This window comes from Halichoerus grypus, chromosome 2 (genome assembly GCF_964656455.1).
Source record: "Halichoerus grypus chromosome 2, mHalGry1.hap1.1, whole genome shotgun sequence".
NCBI lineage: Eukaryota > Metazoa > Chordata > Mammalia > Carnivora > Phocidae > Halichoerus > Halichoerus grypus.
The window spans coordinates 523,313-543,058 of NC_135713.1; the positions used below are offsets into that span (position 1 = coordinate 523,313).

At 54.4% G+C, this 19,746-nt stretch overlaps 1 protein-coding gene across 1 annotated transcript in view; it reads right to left on the reverse strand.

The window, feature by feature from the left end:
* Window positions 1–19,746, reverse strand: part of LOC118526916 (uncharacterized) — a 43,724-nt gene that overhangs the window by 17,946 nt on the left and 6,032 nt on the right. The window contains exons 3-10 of the mRNA XM_078066531.1: window positions 18,861–19,036; window positions 18,371–18,472; window positions 14,241–14,365; window positions 11,752–11,907; window positions 9,042–9,151; window positions 7,369–7,403; window positions 4,211–4,301; window positions 463–497 (exon numbers count right to left, since the gene is read on the reverse strand). Of these exons, the coding sequence (XP_077922657.1) occupies window positions 463–497; window positions 4,211–4,301; window positions 7,369–7,403; window positions 9,042–9,151; window positions 11,752–11,907; window positions 14,241–14,365; window positions 18,371–18,472; window positions 18,861–19,036 (830 nt within the window). The remainder of the gene's footprint in view (window positions 1–462; window positions 498–4,210; window positions 4,302–7,368; window positions 7,404–9,041; window positions 9,152–11,751; window positions 11,908–14,240; window positions 14,366–18,370; window positions 18,473–18,860; window positions 19,037–19,746) is intronic.

A 19,746-nucleotide genomic window follows, 5' to 3' on the forward strand; every position in this document is an offset into this window, starting at 1 on the left:
GCGCGTTTTAAAGTGGGTGCCTAGCCTGGGTCGTGACCTTCACGACGGGCCACTTTCTGCCTCTGATTTCGTGGGGAAACTCGTGTGTGCCTGTGTGTGTGCGAGCCGCGCTCCGGGGCCCTCGGGAGCAACGCGAAACCAGATGTTATGAGACGTCCTAAGGAGGAGGTTCGGACTCAGCTCTCCACATGGTCTCTGATTGACACAATCAATGAGCACTGACCTTCGCGTATTGGTTCAGGTATCAGCAGTTACAGACGGAGTGGAGAACTATTGCAGTTTTCGCAAGTAAGGTAAGCCAAAAAGGTGGTGGATACGTGTTAATGTTAAGTGAAACGATGTTACACATTGTTTTAAAATATCCCATCAGAGATGGATTACTTTCCAAAGTAATTTGAGTTACAAAGAGCAGGCAGCCTACTTTCAGACAGATCCAACAACTCTAGCAAGCATACAACCTACCTCTGTGCAGATGAACTCTGGTCGCCATCTGCTTGCTGCGTAAATGAAAATGAAGAGAAAGGAGAAATTGTTGATACTCAGGTTATTCTTTCAGAAAACCCAGTCCATTATTAGTCAGCATCAAGCAAGCGTGTCTCAGACACGCCCCTGGAAGGGGTCTCGCGGAGGGACAGCTCCCCTCCTCCCACACCCGCCCTGCGAGCACAGGTGTCCTTGTCCCTCTTTAGGAAGAGCCCGGCAGTGGGATTGCTGCGTCAGATGGTAAGAATATATCCAAGTTTTTAAGAACCTGACAAACTGCTTTCCAAAGTGGCATCACTTTCAAATTCCCTTGTGACTTTGAACTGCGGGCACGCGGGGCTTCGGTGTCTCTGCATCGGCCCAGCCCTGGGCATTGCTCGCGTTTTCGAGCGAGCCATGCTAACTGGGTATGAAGTGCTATCTTCCTGTGGTTTTCATTTGCATTTCCCGAATGGTGAGTGGTGCTAAACACCTTTTCAGGTGTTTATTTGCCATCCATATATCCTGTTTGGTGAAGTTTATTAAAATCTCTTCCCCATTTTAAATTGGGGCTGTTTTTCCTTATTAAGTTTTGAGAGTTCTTTATATATTCTGGATATAAGTACATGGTTTGCAGATATTTATTCCAGCCTGTGACTTATAGTTTCTATTTTTGTAATGGTGACTTTTGAAGACCAAATGCTTTATTTGTTATGGAGTCCAATTTTTCATTTTTTTCCCTTAATAGTGTTTTGGTATCATGTTAAAGAAAACTTTGCCTAACTCAAGGTCACAAAGATCTTACTCTGTTTTCTTCCTAAAGTGTTATATTTTAACTCTTAAATTCAGGTCTATGATTGATTTTGAGTTATTTTTTTTGTGTATGGTGTGAAGTAGGGTATTAAGTTCTTTTTTTGCATATAGTTATCCAATTGTTTCAGCACCTTTATTAAAAATACTCTCATTTCTCTCCCCGTTGAATTGTCCTGTGCACCTCTGTTTAACATCCACTGCTCAGGTTTTATTTCTGGAGTTTCTACTCTGTTCCACTGATCTGTATGGTCTATCTTCTTCTAGTCCCACACTGCCCTGATTACTGTAGCTTGATCATAAATTTTTAAGGCAGGTTGTGTAAGTCCTCCAATTTGCTGCTTCTTTTTCTAAATTATTTTGGTCACTCTAGGTCCTCTGAATTTCTATATATATTTTAGGATTGGCTTGTTATTTCCTTAAAAAAAAAAAACTTGCTGGAAATTCAGTACAGATCACGGTAAGTCTGTAGATCAATTTAGGGGAAATTTGCTATCATGACAATATTTTGTGCTCCAGTCCATGAGTATTCTAAATCTTTCCATTTATTTAGATTGCATTCAATCTCTCTCAATACTTCGTAGATTTAAGTATACACATTTGGCACTTGTTTTATTATTTTATTATTTTCAAAGCTATTGCAAATGGAATAGTTTTCTTAATATCATTTTCAGATTCTTCTTTGCCAGTATACAGAAATATAATTGAGGTTTTTATATTGATTTTGTATCCTACCACCTTATTGAGCTGTCTTATTATTTCTACCAGATTTTTTTTACAGATTTGTTAGAAGCATGTTTCCTGCAAATAAATACAGTTTCATTTTCAAATCTATATCTTTAATTTATATTTCTTGCTGTGTTGCACTGGCTGGAACTTGAGTGAAATGTCAAATAGAAGTTTGAAGTGGACATTCTTGCTTTTGTCCCAATCTTAGGGGAAAGTATTCAGAATGAATTAAGTGGTAAGTCTCATTAGGTGCTCCTTATCAGATTGAGGGTGTTCCCCATGCCCCAGGATGTGCAATTGTTTTTGTCATATATAGATGTGTTATCATGTCAAATGGTTTTTTCTGTTTGACTAATGTGTTCATATGTTTAATATTCTTTGTTTTATTAATTTGGTGATTACATTAATTTATTTCCAGATGTTAAACCAATCTTGCATTCCTGGAATAAACCTCACTCAATCATGGTGTAATAATACTGTTTCTCTGTAATTACATTTGGTCTGCTAATATTTTGTTAGTGATATTTGCCTCTGTATTCATGAATGATAGCAGCTCATGTATTCCTCTTCGGGATGGCCTTGTCTGGGTGGGTATCATGCAGTGACTCCACAGAGTGAGGTGGGAAATGCGACTTCCGTCTCTATTCCCGAAAGGATGTGCATGACTGCTGTTCTTTTCTTTAAAATATCAGGTAGAATTTATCAATGAAACCATCAATTCACAAAGATCACCTGGGATCTTTGTGAGAAATTTAATTAGTGGTTGTCTTTGTTTGTTATATGTCTATTCAAATTTTCTATTTCTTTTGTAATCAGTTTTGGTAATTCATGTCAGCTAAGTAGAATGATCACTCCCTTTCTTAAGAAAGCATGTTTCAACCCTGGAACGTTTTAAGTATAGAAAAATTTAAGAGACCCAAGCCTATAATGTTACCGTTTTTGCATTAAAAATCATTGTGCATATTTGGTATTCTATGTTCTTGAATACTGACAAGAATTTGTCCTGCTAGGTGTGGGACAGAACAAAGTATCTTCTCTCACAGTCTTAAATATCTATGTTCATTTAGGAGGTGAGCTTGGCCTGATTCCACCCTGGTGGACACCAAACAGAAACTATAAAGCTGTGTCTGGGAGCATCCTTAGCAGGATTTAACATAATGGTCAAAGACAAGTGTCTGACACAGTGGCAGGCACATGGTCAGGGCTGGTAGCAGGTGTCACATGGGACTGTCCCAGGCAAATTGGGACATAGGGTCACCCTGGTTTTAATGGCAGCAAAGAAAAGTCTGTGGCCATCTGCTCATGGCTTGGAGTGAGGGTCGCCTTTTAGTGGCTGAGTCTGGGGTAGGGAGAGGTTGGAGGCATGATGGTTTCCACTAAATGTGTCTCCAAACTTCCAAGTTGCAAGCAAGGAAAATGATTTTGCTGACAATATCACTGTTACTAAAGGTGGGTACCAACCACTTCCTACTTCTAAATTATTGCAAGGAGCCCTCCCTCTGACGCCCTGCAGGGACTTTGGTGAGATGGAACTCCTCCCACAGAGAATATAAAGTCACCTGTGATCTTCAAAAGTCAGCAGAGTCACAAGCCCTGCTTTAAAATAACCCACCAGAAACTCCCAGACAGCTGCAGAAAGTGGGTCCAAAAGGAGGCAGCCCTGAGGCTTACTCCATGTCTGTTTCTTACAGTGAGTCCCTAACACTTTTTTAATGAAGAATTTCAAACATCCAGAAAAGTTGAAAGGATTGTACAAGAAAGCCTAAACTCGACACCTAGATTCTATCATTGTTAAAGTTTTGCAGTATTTTTTTTTTACCATATGATTATCCACCTATCACTTTATTTTCTGGTGCACCTCAAAGCCCGTTGAGTGCAGACATAAGTATCTTTCATTAAAGCACACATATATCGCTCAGTTTTAGTAAGCCGATTTTTCTACTGCATCTCTCTCTCTCTCACACACACACACACACACACATACAAGCCCCACAGTTAAGAATATTTTCTGTCCCTCACTTTTTCTTCTACTCCCCTCCCCCCCCTTTGCTCCCATATGAGTAGCACCCCTGAGGACCAACTAAATGCTTCAGATCAGTCAAACAAGCCATTCCAAGCATTTTCTGTCCTCGTTCCTGGGGGCGCCTGAGAACCTCCCTTTGGCTCTCATCCTAGATTCAGCACACATGCCCTGTGGCTCTGAGCTCACCACTAGCATCAGGGAGCTCTCTGGGTGGACGGCAGTGGTGGAACAGAGACTTGGGCACTTCCGGAGTGGCTGGGGCTCCTTGTGCTTCTCTCTGCAGGGATGGGGCAAAAGGAAGGAAAGACTCCTATCAGCAAAGAAGGGCCCTGCATTGGGCAGTAAGCTCAGAGAGCCCTGCTGATGGCTGCCAAGCACCATTCACTCGCCATTACTGTGACGCCCTCGCCTGCAGAACCTCAGAGCCAACAGCTCCTGGGATGTGGTCTGTGTGCTCCTGGGTTGACTGCACAATGTGAGACACCCTGCAGGAGCTCCTCCGGGAAAGGTCTACACCCGCTTGCCAGTGGGAGGCCACAGAGGCGCTCCTCCTGCTGTGGCACCCCACCATGGACCCCCACCTTCACGAGCCTGTGGGGGCAGCAGGCTTGGTTACAAGTGGACAAAGTCATGGGCCTCGGAGCCCAAGGCATTCCGTGCTCATTTCTTGCAGCAGCTGTAGGAAATGAATGCACGATTGTCCTTGATTATCCAAGTAGGTCCAATGCAACCACACGAAGCTTTAAAATTTGAGAAATGAGGAAGAGGAGGAGGTCCAAGAGATCTGAAGTATGAGAAGACTAGACCCACAGTGACCGACTTAGAGACCGAGGGGCAATGTGGCAAGTGTGGGAAAGCAACAATTCTATCAGCATTCTGAATCAGCCTAGAAGCAGATTCTTCCCCATTACCTCCGGAAAGGAAAGCTGACCTGGTGAACCGTGACTGTGCCTTGAGAGGCACCGGGAAGGGACCCAGCTGCACTTGCCCAGGCACGTGACCCATGCACACTTTCAGATAATGAGTCTTGTTTCAAGCCACTAAATTTGTGGGAATTGCCCTGTAGCAACAGAAAATTGATACAAACCACTGGATGGACATTAACTGAGTGGAACACCTGTGAAATTAGGCAAGAGAAGTCTTTACACATACGATCCTACCTCCATAGCAGTTAAACAGTCCAGAAGAAATACTCCCAATAAACTAGTCTGATAACTACTGTTAGAGAGAAGCACTTGAGAAAGTCCTTCACAAAGTTCTCCCCTAAAATATACCGGTGATTAACATCATCTCACTCCAGGGGCACTTACTGAGTGAAGGTTTCCTCTTTGGATTGATATCCTGTCAAGTGATTTAAACATATTCCTTGATCTCTAGAAACTGAGACCCTGACATGCCACAGCAGGCTTGGCCTGAAACATAAGGCTGTGAGTGTCCAGGCAGGGGACTCTCCGGCTATCAGGTTCCTCTAGGGACACTTGTGCAATCAAGACAGGCCACTGTTCCCTACTGCCCAGCGCACCCAGAGGTTTGTACTACACTTCAACAACGGGCCTTTCAACAGTGCAAGTTAGCTCATTTTCCTGTTGGAGAAGACAACACTAAATTGAAAATAAATATTCCAGAAATGAGGAATATGGTTCCTCCCAAGGACAAAATAACTTCTATTCATAAAAATCATGTTTCTTTTTCTTTTAACAATGTGGAAGGTATATGGAATTTTTAAAAAGGGCTTTTAAAGAGTTGCACAATATGATAATTTCATAAAAAACAAAGCAGTGTGTGTATAACTCACAAAAGAATATTAAAAATGGAACTTGGAAGACACTACTCAGAGCGCCAGAAGTGGCTGCAGCGCGAGGTGCTGCGAGTGACTGCAGGTCCCCAGCCCTTGTCTGCCTTGCACACCTGCACTTCTTCAGGTCCCCCGCCCTGTGCTGCGTCGCACCGGGCTTCTGCGTCTCCTGCCCCTGGGACGCGTCCACCCCGGGACTTCCGCGGGTCCCCGGGCCCTGCGCGGCGCGCGCACCCCGACTTCTGCGTCTCCTGCCCCTGGGACGCGTCCACCCCGGGACTTCCGCGGGTCCCCGGGCCCTGCGCGGCGCGCGCACCCCGACTTCTGCGGGTCCCCGGGCCCTGCGCGGCGCGCGCACCCCGACTTCTGCGGGTCCCCGGGCCCCTGCGCGGCGCGCGCACCCCGACTTCTGCGGGTCCCCGGGCCCCTGCGCGGCGCGCGCACCCCGACTTCTGCGGGTCCCCGGGCCCCTGCGCGGCGCGCGCACCCCGACTTCTGCGGGTCCCCGGGCCCCTGCGCGGCGCGCGCACCCCGACTTCTGCGGGTCCCCGACCCCCTGCGCGGCGCGCGCACCCCGACTTCTGCGGGTCCCCGGGCCCCTGCGCGGCGCGCGCACCCCTTCTGCAGGTCCCCAGCCCGCGCGCTGCGTCTGCACCGACTGTCCGAAACCGGGTTTAGTCTCGGTTGTTCCTGGAGGCGGCTCGCACGCAGCTGGACAGGGCGAGGGAACGTGCTCAGATGGCACGTAAAGGACCACAGCGAGGCGACGCTGCCAGTGAAACTCTAAAGGACCCGGGGTTTCACAGCAGTATCGCTACCCGGTGTCCAGGGAAACAGACGCAGAAGGGAGAAGCGGGGTATTTGGAGCGAACGCCCCTTCCCCGCTAGACACCGGGTCGTGCGTGAGCGGGCGCGGCCCGTCCTCCCCGCCCCACTCCGCCCGAACGCGAAAGCCGCCCCGCGCAGCTTTCCGCGCAGGACCAACTTCCGCGTACACCTCGCGGCGTGCGGCGGCACTTCCGGCCCGCTCCCCCGGGGGAGACCGACTTCCGGGGCGGTTCGGGGCGTGGAGCTGTGACCCCGTGGCCTCGCTCCCTCCCATGGCAAGGGAGTGTTTAATGTAACTCCACTTTGAACTCTGCGTCTTGGAACTGCACAAAGGGATTTTAGAGCTTACATGGAAAGATAAAAACGTGAAAGAATTGTCAAGAGCAATGAAAAATTTAAAAATGCCAAGGGGGGGTGTTTCACCTGCCGGACGTTCAGGGCGGGCGCGCCCGGAAGAGGGTCTCCCAGGGGAGCAGGGCGCACCATGCCCTTGGCCCTGGCTAGGGTAATTAAGCCCTGTCTTCGTGAACACAAAAACAAATTCAGGATAGCTTGGAAACCAAAATACAAAGAGTGAATAAAAATGATGAAAATATTAGCAAGGAATATGGAGGATATCAGTATAACCTTGGAGTAAAGAAGACTTTTTAAAGCAAAACTCTTAAGAGCGTATAGTATTTTCCAAACAGATAAAACAACTCTAGTAAGCTTACAAACTTACCTGTGTACAGATGAACTCTGCTCATCACCTGCTTGCTGTGGGCGATAAAATTCATAAAGTGAAAAAAACTGTTGACAGTGAACTTATTATACAAAATTCAAGTCAGTTATTAGTTAATTTTGAGTAATGGTACCTCAGAGTCTCCTGGGTCCTGGGAAATGATCTCACTGGGGGATAGCACCCTTGTTACAGGAATACCCGTGTTTTCACTTCTATTAGGTAAGAAACTGGGAGTGGGATTGCCCACTTAAATGGTAAGTATAGATTTTACTTTTTAAAAAAGATTTTATTTATTTATTTGACAGAGAGAGAGCACAAGCAGGGTGAGTGACAGAGGGAGAGGGAGAGGCAGGCTCCCCTATGGGCAGGAAGCCCGATGAGGAGCTCCATCCCAGGACCCTGGGATTGTGACCTGAGCCGAAGGCCACTGCTTAACCGACTGAGCCACCCGGGCATCCCTAGATTTTACTTTTTAAGAAAATGCCAAACTTCTTATCAAAGTGATCTAATTGGATCTCCCCAATAGCAATGTATGAGACTTCTATCTCTACAGCTTCACCAACACTTGTTACTGTTCATCCTTCTGATTACAGGCATTCCAGTGGGTGTGTAATGGTATCTTACTGTCGTTTTGTGTTTTCTTAGTGGTAAATGATGTTGACCATCTTTTGTGTGCTTATTTGCCACCCATAGACCCTCCTTGGAGAATAGTTTGTTCAAATCTTTTGCCCATTTAAAAAATTAAAGCACTGGGTCATTTTCTTATAATTGAATTTTGAAAGTTCTTTTTATTTTCTGGACACAAGTGTATGATTTATAAGTATTTCATTTATGCCTGTGGCTTATATTTTCATTTTCTTAATGGTGACCTTCTGAAAAGCAAATGTTTTTAATTTTGATAAGAAGCAGCTGTGGAAATATGTGGGCCTAAAAGGAGTCAGCCCCGCTGGCTTGATTTTATAGATAGTGAATGTAGAAATGATATAACACACATGCACAGCGCACACCAAACACACACACATGCACTGCATTGTACGCACCATGCACATACACATACTGCATCACACACAACATATATACACATACTGTATCACACACACATGCACACACAGCCACACACATCATGCACACACAACCACACACACATGCGCTGAATCACACACATCATGCACACTCATACAGTCACACACACAAGCATGCACTGCATCACTCCAAACACACATACACACACAACCACACATGCACTGCATCTCACACCAAACACACATACACACACAACCACACATGCACTGCATCTCACACCATGCAGACTCACATATACACACAGACACAGACTCAGAGGACTGTGCCAACATAGAAACAAAGGATTGTGGGCGCCTGGGTGGCTCAGTCGGTTAAGCGACTGCCTTCGGCTCAGGTCATGATCCTGGAGCCCCGGGATCGAGTCCCGCATCGGGCTCCCTGCTTGGCAGGGAGTCTGCTTCTCCCTCTGACCCTTCTTCCTCTCATGCTCTCTGTCTCTCATTCTCTCTCTCTCTCAAATAAATAAATAAAATCTTTAAAAAAAAAAAGAAACAAAGGATTGTGGTTGAGAAGTCCCAGCTGCAAGGTGACCCTGGGCATTGTCCCAGGCCTAGATAATATGAATGGTGAAGCAGAGGGACACCTGGTACCTGTGGGAATCCTATTTGGAAGGACAGCTCTTCCTTTTCTGCTGAAGCTTTTGGAGTCTGTTGCTGGCGGCCCTGTGTCATGTAATCAAATGTGCTCAACTTCTTGGCCACTAGACAGGAGAGAGGAGGAAACAAGCAATTACACAAGCAGAGCGGCCTGCGTGCCACAACCCGGCCTTCCAGAGCTCCCCCCAGGGTGCTGGGAGCTGCTTCCTAACCTGGAGCACTGGGGCGCTGCTGATGGCCACACCAGAGCCCATCTGGCCTGTGGGTAGCAGACAGCAGCTCCTCACACCGCCAAGGCCTGCGGCCCCCCCACCCCAGGAACAGCTGCCCTGCCTGCCTCCCAGGCCTGCAGAGTCAACATGGACCTCCACTGAAGGCTGTGCCCAGCTCAGCTGGGCTGAGCCACTGGCTCCAGCCTCGTGGTAGCAGCACCCCAGGTCACTGAAAGAGCATCTGAGACCTCTCGGTGGACAGCACTCTTCATGAAATGGGTTCTGTGCCTGTTTCAGCCATGTGCTTCAGTGGAGGTGCCCAACTTCCCATTTCTCTTTTCCTAAAACCAACAAACATGAGGACAGATGGCTTCTAATTATTTCTGGAAAGTGAGAAGGCCACCCACAGAAGCCTATTTGCAGTTCGAGGAGCAGACGGAGGGGGGGCCGCTCCACACACCCCCTTGGAGCCCTCAGAGGCTTCTTCCCAGGTGGAGTGAGCTCCTGCAGAATGCAGCCCATCCCCTTCCCTGGGTGGTTTGTACAAGCGCTTTTGTTTTTGTTTGCTTTGGCTTCTCTTTCTCAATTAACTCCACCTGGTTCTTACTGCATTCTTCACACTCCCTCAGAATCTGTATCTGTTGGAGGGTATAAACTTGCACTTGGTTACATGCTAGTGAAAACACTCACTCTTTTGCATGGATTTGCACAGCTACCATCACCATCAGACAGTAAGCACAACTGTGTGTTTCCCAGAGCTCACACTCATCATCTGACAGTAACAAGAGGAGATCCAGTTGAGCCAGAGCACAGTGTGCACTGAGGGAGGGTCCACCGTGTTCCCTCCAGCCTTAGCAGCTCTAACACCAGAGCTCGGGGCCACTGCCCTTTGGGATGCTCTCTCTCCCGCTTGTGTGAAGGTGGCTTTCCCCACACCCCTGCTGCTGGCACTCCCACATCTGCATGTCTTCCCGGGAGATCTGGCCCTCACCAACGTTCCCACTCCTACTCATGTGCTGCAGACTCGTCTGGGTGTCCTTTTCCCAAGCTTCGGAATGAAGCATCCAGTGGCTGGCAGTTTCTGATGTGTCCCCCAGCAGTCCCCCCACTTCAGGGCATTCATGTAGTCCCATCCCCTAGAGAGCAGGCTGACCCCAGTGCCTTGCAGAAGAGGTGATGGGGCGTCACTTCCATGACTGGGTTAAAAGGCTGGCTCTGTCTTGCTCCCTCTCTTGCCTCTCTCTTGTCTGCCCAGCTGAAGCCAGCTGCACCATTGTAAGATGCTAAGATGCTCTGTGTTGGAGCATCCACATGACGAGGAGCGGCGGGAGGCACTGGCCACCAACTCACAAGGAACTGAGGTCAGGAACTGACCTGCCACTGCTCTGGTGATGAGCCTGGAAGTGGATCCTCCCCTATCGGATGAGACCGCGGCCCCTCCCGGCACCTGATGGAAGAGCAGGGCCGGGGGACCCACAGAAACTGCGAGGCACTAACTCTGTTGTTTCAAGCAGCTACATTTTAGGGGAATTTTACTCTAACTAACAAGAGCTAATATCCCAACTTTGTTCTAGAAGTCTGTTCTTTGATGTCCAAATCCCCTCTAAGCGACACCTTGAGCCCTAAGCTCATTGTGCTTCTCCCTTCCAGGGGTCTCCTGTGCATGCCCCCACAGTGACCATGGCACCACTACCCTCCCGGGTGCCTGAGTTGGGGCCCTTTGGTCCCTCTCCTCAGATCTCCAGGTAGCCGTGAGTCCCGTGGACTTGTTCTCCAGTCTTGCTTCCGTCCATCCTGAGTGGCTGCAGCAGGCTTCTGGACCTGCCCAACTTGCCACCTGCTGGCTATCATGAACGCTGTGACTGGGACACTGTCCCCAAATGTACCCCTGTCCCCCTCGGCCAGTGTGCAGAAGCTTTAGGAAGGGCCTGGGCCGATCTGGCCCTGGCTCCACAGAGGACATGAGGACACTGCCTGCACAGACCAGCCCAGCAGCCACATAGAGCCCGCTGGTGCTGCCCTCTCCCACACAGAGGCCACACGGAGTAAGGTACATTCAAGGAAGGGCTTCACGGGGTGCAGAAGTCCTGCCCTCACCCCCCGTGCCAGGAAGCAGTGGAGCCTGCAGCGCCAGTGCTGTGTGGACATCAGAAAACCAGGCTCCCTGCGGTGAGTGTGGTTAGCAGATACCCTGTCATTGGTTGACTGTTTCTCATTGTTAGGATTTGGTGCTTTTCTAAATCCCCTGTTCTTTTTTCAAGGTGCCCTGTTCCTGCCTCAGATTCTGCTCCTTTATCTCTGAACATTCTAACTTGCTCTGAAAACCCCTCTCATGGTCTCTGCAGGCCTCAGAACAGAACGAGCCCTGCTGTCCCTCGAGGGGTGTCTCTTCCCATCCTGTGATTTGTCTTTTGTGCTCATTTCTGGCAGGGGCCAGCTAAGCAGTCTTCTGCCTTGGGACACATGTGAACTCAAGGGGCTGGGACACATACTTAGGTAGAGGTGGAAGATAAGCAGGTGCCCAAGCAGCAGGAGGCTGACGACGTCCAACAGCAGCACGAACACCCCAATGCCCAGGACCACTGGAGTCTTTGTCTTTACAGGGAAAAGGGGGAGGAAGAGCATCCAAGTGTTCTTGTTGGAGACCTCTGTGGAAGCAAGGGAGACATGCACCATGTCCAGCACCCGGGGCATGGCTGCACCTCTCCTCGGGAGACAGAGCTCAGTGGTGGGAGAAGGAAACCAGCCCAAGGGAGCTCTTCTTCCTTGCCCAGGTGTGTGCCCTGCCCTACCTAAGTGCCCTTGCAGCCCCCTGACAATCCCACTTTATGGGGCTGGAGGAAGTTAACTAAGTGTCCAGGTCCCAGAGCCTGGACCCCTGCCTGGCCCCAACACCCACCCTGCCCATCAGCCAGGTCCTCGCTGGTCCTTGCTGGACCTTCCCCATTCTCAACCAGCCACTGTCACAGAGGACCAGAAGGCTGTAGCCAGCGCCTTGGGGCAATTCCAGAACATGGTCCTCTGTGCCCCAAACTTAAGTGTAAGAAAAGCACTGATGAATCTGCAGGCAGGCCCATGAGGTGGAATTCCGGCTGAAATGCCCTGACTCCAGTCCCTTATGTGACGCCCCAAACGGTGGCTGCCAGGCCCACTGTGTTGTGTGGCCGCGTGCGTGCGTGGGGCTGGCTGGACCGTGGGGTGGCGGACTGCACGCTTGTCCCTTTAGCTGGTGATGTTTCAATGAGTTCCCACCAATGACAGCAAAGTGTCCCAGGGAATTGTGGTTAAGCAGCCTCGTGGAATCTTCTGGAACAGCAAACCCAGGAGATTGCCTCAGTCTTCAGGCATTCACGTAGAGCTGGTCCCACTGTGGTTCCAGAGCCTGCAAGTCCCAGAGACAGGCCAGGGTCACCCTGCCCTATGTCCTCACAGTGCACAGCAGTGCCTGCCCAGCTAACGCCCATGTCGGGAGGCCATCAGGAAACGCGCAGAGGTGCTGCTCTGGGCACTGGGGTGTGCTGAGGTCGCTGCTCACCAGGTGCAGTGTGTAGGGGCATTGAGAAGCCACGTGGTGGGGCGGGCCCACACGTGGAAGCCCCAGTGCCCAGCCTTGACTGTTCTGGAGGCTGCCGGCTCCGGCTAGCCCTCTGGCTGAGGCTGCATGTGGAGACTGTCAGGAGGGGTGGCAGGCAGAGGCCTCCAGCTGGCTGTGTGCACATCCTCTGAGTGGGGCCTGGCCTCAACGAGACCCCTGCTGTTCCCTTTTACCGTAGAAATAACCCGGATGCATTTCGGAGCAGATGCAGGTCAGAAAGTCCATGCCACAACGTGCTGTGCGGGCCTCGGGGTGAAGGTGCACAGGGCACAGCCCCCCAGGAAGAGGCTGCACGGCAGCGGGACCCCTCCAATGGCGCAGGCTCTGGAGAAGGGAGGCGTGGGGGCTCGGTCCCACCAGCAGATCATCACTGGCTCTGCGGGCTGCTCACTTTTCTGGGAGGAGGGCACTGTCCACACCCGCTTTGGAGCCCGATGCTGGGCCTTACAGAGATGTTGGAGCCTGGGCCGAGTGCGGGTCCCTGGAACATTCTGAGCTGAGCGACAAGGTCCTCTGTTTTCCTGCTCTATGTGCTGGGCCATGATGCACTCTGGAGAGAGGCCTGGGCTGAGAAAGGCAGCCTTGCTCTGCACCCTAAGGGCTGAGGTCCCTGGGCACTCAGGACAGACAAAGGAGGCCGTCCCCGGGAGTCCTCCCTGCGTCAGTGTCTGGGGCTGCTGTGACCGATGGCCACAGACTGGGCAGTTTAAACAACAGAGATGGAGCCAGGAAGTCAGGGTGTAGCAGGGCCAGCTCCCTCCACGGCTGTAGGGGAGGATCTGTCCTCAATCTTCCAGCTCCTGGGCCTCCAGGCACCCCTGGGCTGTGGCCGTGTCCCTCCAGTCTCTTATACAGATATTCTCAATGGACCCAGCACCCCTCCACACACACTCCCGGGTAACCTACGATCATTTCAGGATCCTTAATCACATCTGTAAAGACCCTTTCCCCAAATAAGGTCACAGTCCCAGGTCCAGGGGTGAGATCACGGACATAACTTTGAGGCCCCATCCAATCCCACATCTGTTCCCAAGGCCAGGCTCCTGCACCACTTAGCAGAGACCTGCAGCCACACATCAGCCAGAACCCGTCCCCAGGCAGCCCTGTCCTCCCACCTGTCCCTGCTCCCCACCCAGACCAGCTGCAGGGTGATGGGGCAGAGGGCCCCCTCCAACGCCTGGCACTACCTGGGAGCACGGTCTCTGAGCAACCAGCACCCGCGGGCCCTGAACCTGCCGCTGCCCAGCCACGCCGCTCACCCAGCCGGGGGCAGGCCAGGCTGACGCCCCCCAGAAGGAAGGCTTGACCGCCGAGGCGGCTGGAGGGACAGGCTAACACTTGCGAGTGACCCAAGAGGAAACAAGGCCACAGAGGGGCCACATGTACTTTCGTAGTAGGGGTGCGTGCGGAGCTCCTCCTGGTCGATGAGGAACTGGATGAAGATGTAGAGCAGGATGATGATCAGGCAGAGCAGGCCGGCCGAGGCGGAGGCCACGGAGAAGAAGAAGTACCTGCGGGAGAGGCAGAGGTAAGCCGGGCTCAGGGCCGGCTGACCCACAGCCCCGGGAGTGCGGCAACCCGCGCGGGGTGTCCCCGGCCCCGAACCCAAGACCCAGCCTTCTTCCCGTCTCCTGTCCCTCGAGCCTCTTTGGAGCTCTCCAGGGGACGCTGCTTTTTGTGGCCGTCCCGACGGCACCTCCGTTTTCTGTGCCTCATGGCTTACAGACGCGCTCCCCTTCAACCCCCACAAGGGGTGAGGAGGGGCCACCCTGGCTCACAGGGAGGGACACAGAGGCTCTGGGCCACGTGGGGCGGGCGGGCACGGATCCCCCACATCCCGGCCGCTGCTCACCGGGGGCTCCCACCCGGTCACAGAATTGTGGACAATGAGCCCTTGTGGCTCTTAGCTTGGAGTTGGGGTCGTGACCGCTGCCACTGAACAGAATCGGATGGTTTTGGTTTTTTTAAATTAATTTCACTCTTTCTATTGTTCTGTTTGTATCCTAACTATGGCATAACGGATTTGCTACTTCAAAAGCTGGTAGAGCAAGTAACCCCAGTATTATCTGCAGATCGTTTGAGGTACTTTTTACACTTGAAAGCATTTTCTTGTATTCTACCGTTTGCTCTGAGTGGCCAAGGAAAACACATTTGTCTCCTCTTTCAGGAAAACTTCAGGGTGTGCGTGCAGCAGTGTAGGCAGGATGGAAAGCAGGCAAGACAGGTCCAGCTCAAAGCCTAGTCCCTCTGGAAGAGCACCTGGCGGTTCCTCCTCGTGGTGGGGGTCCTGGTGCTGTCCTTGCGTCAGGGGCACTGAAGCCAGGTTGGGTCGGGGAGGCCAGGGGGCACCAGGACAGGTGCCTGGCCGAGTACAGCTCACGGTGGGTCATCTCCACACACCCTCCCTGGGGCCAGGCACACTTTTGGGCACAATTGACATCTTGTGCTTTGGCATTAGACCAAAACCACTCCTGCCCCCTTGCCTGGCTCAGAAGACCCAGAGAATGATCCATCCATCCAGAAAATAAACTGTGGTCGGCAATTCTTGGAATATGCTCCCACGGCACGGTCTTCCTCCGGGCTTTCTGCTGTTGTGATGTTGAAGGAAGCCACTCCTTCAACATTTTCAATCTCAACGTGTTTTCTTCAGCTGGAATTCAGTTGATTCCATGATGCTTTTCCAGAACTTCTTGAGGGTTCTTTACACACATCTTTAGGTGGAGAGCTAAAACGTGAGCATTCCCAAAGGGTCGGGTGCATGTGGAGCATGGCCCTGGGGTCCTGGGGAGCTGCTGGCTCGAGGGCCGTCGCATCGTGGCCCCTCACTAAGCCCCCCGAGGTGCGTCTCCTGCGCAATCCTACACAGGCCCAGCTTCCTGTGTGTCCCCAAGCTGCAGGGGGCACAGGCCTGGCCCCACACCTGGCTCTGGTCCCCAGGGAGCCCCTCCAGGCTGGAAGCCCCTCGGCCATCCTGTCCTGCTGTCACCTGGCAAGAGGCAGCGTTCCCGATGGGGTGGGGGCCAAAGCCTGTCCAACCGATGTTCAGGACACGAAGCATCGCTTCCTTCCCTGATTCCTGCATCTGGGGCACCTCAGCACCTAATCCAGCCCTTTCTCTGTGAAGACCTGGTTCGCTGGCTTGTTAGGCTTTGCCCACTTTTTTGGACAAACCGTCATTTAAAGGCAGTCACTCCCTCTTGCTTTTTCTGCTGGATGGTCGAAGGAACAGGAGGGAATCTGGGGCAGATGCACACGGACGGCGGCCCTGTGCTCACCCTGACCCCTGCCTCACCTCTGCGTGCTCCTTCCGAGGAACACAGCCCCCACCTTGCTGTGTGCCAGGCACCTGCTCCCTCCTGCCGACCCTGCACAGTGGCTGCCAGGACGGCTGCTGGGGCTCACCCATGGTCGAGGGGCTTCTCGCCCTGCTGGGAACCCCCTCAGCCTGCTGTGCCTGGAGCCCCGTCAGGCCCTCTGAGCTCCACCCTGCGTGCCCCGTGGGGCCTGGCCCACTCAGTCCTGCAGGGCCTCCCCTGTCCCCCGACGGCTGACTGGGCCTCAAGGTCATCAGCTCGCGGCAGCAAGGCCTTGAGGAGGTGCGTCCAGAGGAGAAGAGAGCCCTGCTAGTGTGAGGAGGCGGCCCGCCCCACCCTCGCTAGCCCAGGGCTTCTCTTCTGTAGGGAGGAGGTGGGACGGGGGCTCCCAGGCACCCCCAGTCCCCCAGTGCTGATTGGGTTTTTCTAATTATGAGAGCTTTGTATTTCCTTCTGCTCAAAGCAGCGATCCTCTTCAGGCCTGAGCCAGCCGCGCATTTCTCACATGGTCTTCCAGCTCCAGGACTGGGTGCACGCGGCACGTCTGCCACGGGATGGTGGGGAAGCAGGGGAGCCCCTTGGCGGCCGCGTCACCAGCCAGCGCGGGCCAGTGCGAATGAGTGCAGGGAGCTCTGCTGCCCCTCCTGGCCACTCAGGGCCCAGGCCCCAGCCCGTGGGGTCCTGGCGATGCTCACGGGCCCTGCACCTGAGCCCGTCCAGGCCTGGACGCTCGCTCCCAGTGCAGCCTGGGCCCCCATCCTCTGTGCTCAGACAGCCTCACTGGGAGAATGTGGCCGGGCCAAGGCCAGCGGGTCAAGGACGAGGCAGCTCAGCCCGCGCCCCTTCCCATGGGTTGGACCTCACACATCCAGGGGTGACTCCAGACCACACGAGGAGGACAGAGGACAGCACGTGACCCCTCACTGCCATGGCCCTCACCCCCTCACCCATGAGGCCCCCAGCCTGCAGAAGCCCTCTCTTGGGGCCCTGGACTCCTCACCCTCCCCCACACCTGGCTCTCCCCTCCCCCTCAGCTCCCCCCTGCCCCCCCCACCAGTAATTCCTGCTCCCCACACCTGGCTCTCCCCTCCCCCACACCTGGCTCTCCCCTCCCCCCCAGCCCCCCCACCCCCCCTCACCAGTAATTCCTGCTCCCCACACCTGGCTCTCCCCTCCCCCACACCTGGGTCTCCCCTCCCCCCAGCTCCCCCCTGCCCCCCCCACCAGTAATTCCTGCTCCCCACACCTGGCTCTCCCCTCCCCCACACCTGGGTCTCCCCTCCCCCCCAGCTCCCCCCTGCCCCCTCACCAGTAATTCCTGCTCCCCACACCTGGCTCTCCCCTCCCCCACACCTGGCTCTCCCCTCCCCCCCGCCCCCCCGCCCCCCCTCACCAGTAATTCCTGCTCCCCACACCTGGCTCTCCCCTCCCCCACACCTGGGTCTCCCCTCCCCACCAGCTTCCCCCTCACCAGTAATTCCTGCTCCCCACACCTGGCTCTCCCCTTCCCCACACCTGGGTCTCCCCTCCCCCACACCTGGCTCTCCCCTCCCCACACCTGGCTCTCCCCTCCCCCACACCTCGCTCTCCCCTCCCCCCCAGCTCCCCCCGCCCCCCCACCAGTAATTCCTGCTCCCCATACCTGGCTCTCCCCTCCCCCCAGCCCCCCCTCCCCCCTCACCAGTAATTCCTGCTCCCCACACCTGGCTCTCCCCTCCCCCACACCTGGCTCTCCCCCCCGCAGCCCCCCCACCCCCCTCACCAGTAATTCCTGCTCCCCACACCTGGCTCTCCCCTCCCCCACACCTGGCTCTCCCCTCCCCCACACCTGGCTCTCCCCTCCCCACACCTGGCTCTCCCCTCCCCCACACCTGGCTCTCCCCTCCCCACACCTGGCTCTCCCCTCCCCCACACCTGGGTCTCCCCTCCCCCCCCAGCTCCCCCCGCCCCCCCCACCAGTAATTCCTGCTCCCCACACCTGGCTCTCCCCCCCCAGCTCCCCCCCCGCCCCCCTCACCAGTAATTCCTGCTCCCCACACCTGGCTCTCCCCTCCCCCACACCTGGCTCTCCCCCCCCAGCCCCCCCGCCCCCTCACCAGTAATTCCTGCTCCCCACACCTGGCTCTCCCCTCCCCCACACCTGGCTCTCCCCTCCCCCACACCTGGCTCTCCCCCCCCAGCTCCCCCCCCCGCCCCCCTCACCAGTAATTCCTGCTCCCCACGCAGTTGTTGAGCCATTTGCAGTGGTGGTCAAAGCCAGAGACACACTTGTTGCATGCACTACAGTGTTTGGCCTTCGCACTCCTGGAAGGGAAGGGAGAACTGAGGACCACCGGCCTGCTGGCAGCGTGTGCAGGACGACGACAGGGTCAAGCCCCCGCCCGCCTGTGGGGGGGAGGCGGGCAGCTGGGAGGACCAGGCCCCAGGTGGGGTGGCCTCCCCTGGCCACGCCTGCCACCTGGTGCCAGGGATCGAGCTGGGAAGCTGGGCTCAGATCCCACCCTGAGCCACGGGCCTCCCTCCCAGGCCGCCCACGGAAGCTGCGACCAGCCCGGGCGGAGGTCTGATGGGGCGTCTGGATCGGTGGGGGGGCCCGTGCGTCTGAGGGCCACGGCTCCTTGTTCAAGGAGAGCAGTGCCAGCTAGCCGATGGGAAGCCGAGGTACCGCCTGCCCGCACACCCGGGCACTCACACGGTGACCTCACACAGGTGGCAGTACTGGTTCTGGATCACGTGTGCATGTTTGGACCGGTCGAAGGTCGGCATGGGCTTGGAGTAGTTCTTGAACCTCACGCTGGCTTCAGCCGGGTCAATGGAAACTGCAATCAAGTGGACTAAGAAGTGGAGAAAGAAGAGCCCGCCGTTCACCTGGGGAAGGGGTGTCAAGGAACATGCAGCCGGGCACGGACAACACAGCGAGGGTGCCCACTCAGGGTGGCTGCCATCAGCGCCACGGGAGCGGTGCGCCTGGCCAAGGGCCGAGTCCCAGGACGGTCCGCTCACACCCCTGCGGCCGACAGAGCGTGCCCCCCATTCCTTCCTCCACGAGAGACGATGCTCGCTCGCACTAGAGATAGGCTTTCCCGCTGGAAGCAGGGCCCTGGAGGCGCCTGCCGGGGGCCTGAGGGTCAGCAGGGGGTGGGCGCCATGCTGGGTGCCGAAGGAGGTGTGGGGGTTCTTCGGGCAGCTCCAAGAGCAGATGTGGGGTTAGGAGGCAGGCGTGTCACCAAGAAACGAAGGTGGGGAGGAAGGGCTCCCACACCCAGTCTCTACGGGGCGCCTCCGTCTCTTCTTGTCGTCCCCGCCCCCGACCCCTCCGGCCCTCCAGCACCCACGCCCTCCATGGCATCCAGGGTAAAACCAGGCCCTGGGATCTCACCCTCTCCTCCTCCTCCACCTCGGGACCAACACACCGTCCCCATGGAAACCAAACAGAAGAGGTGGAGGCCGCCTCCCTGTCAGCCCTGCCCTGCTTCCCCAGACTGGCTCCGAGCAAGAGGGCTCAGGGTTAGAGGCCGGGCTCCAGGGTGTGGTGGGGGAAATGACCGGCCATGTGCACAACGCTCTGCCGTGATTTT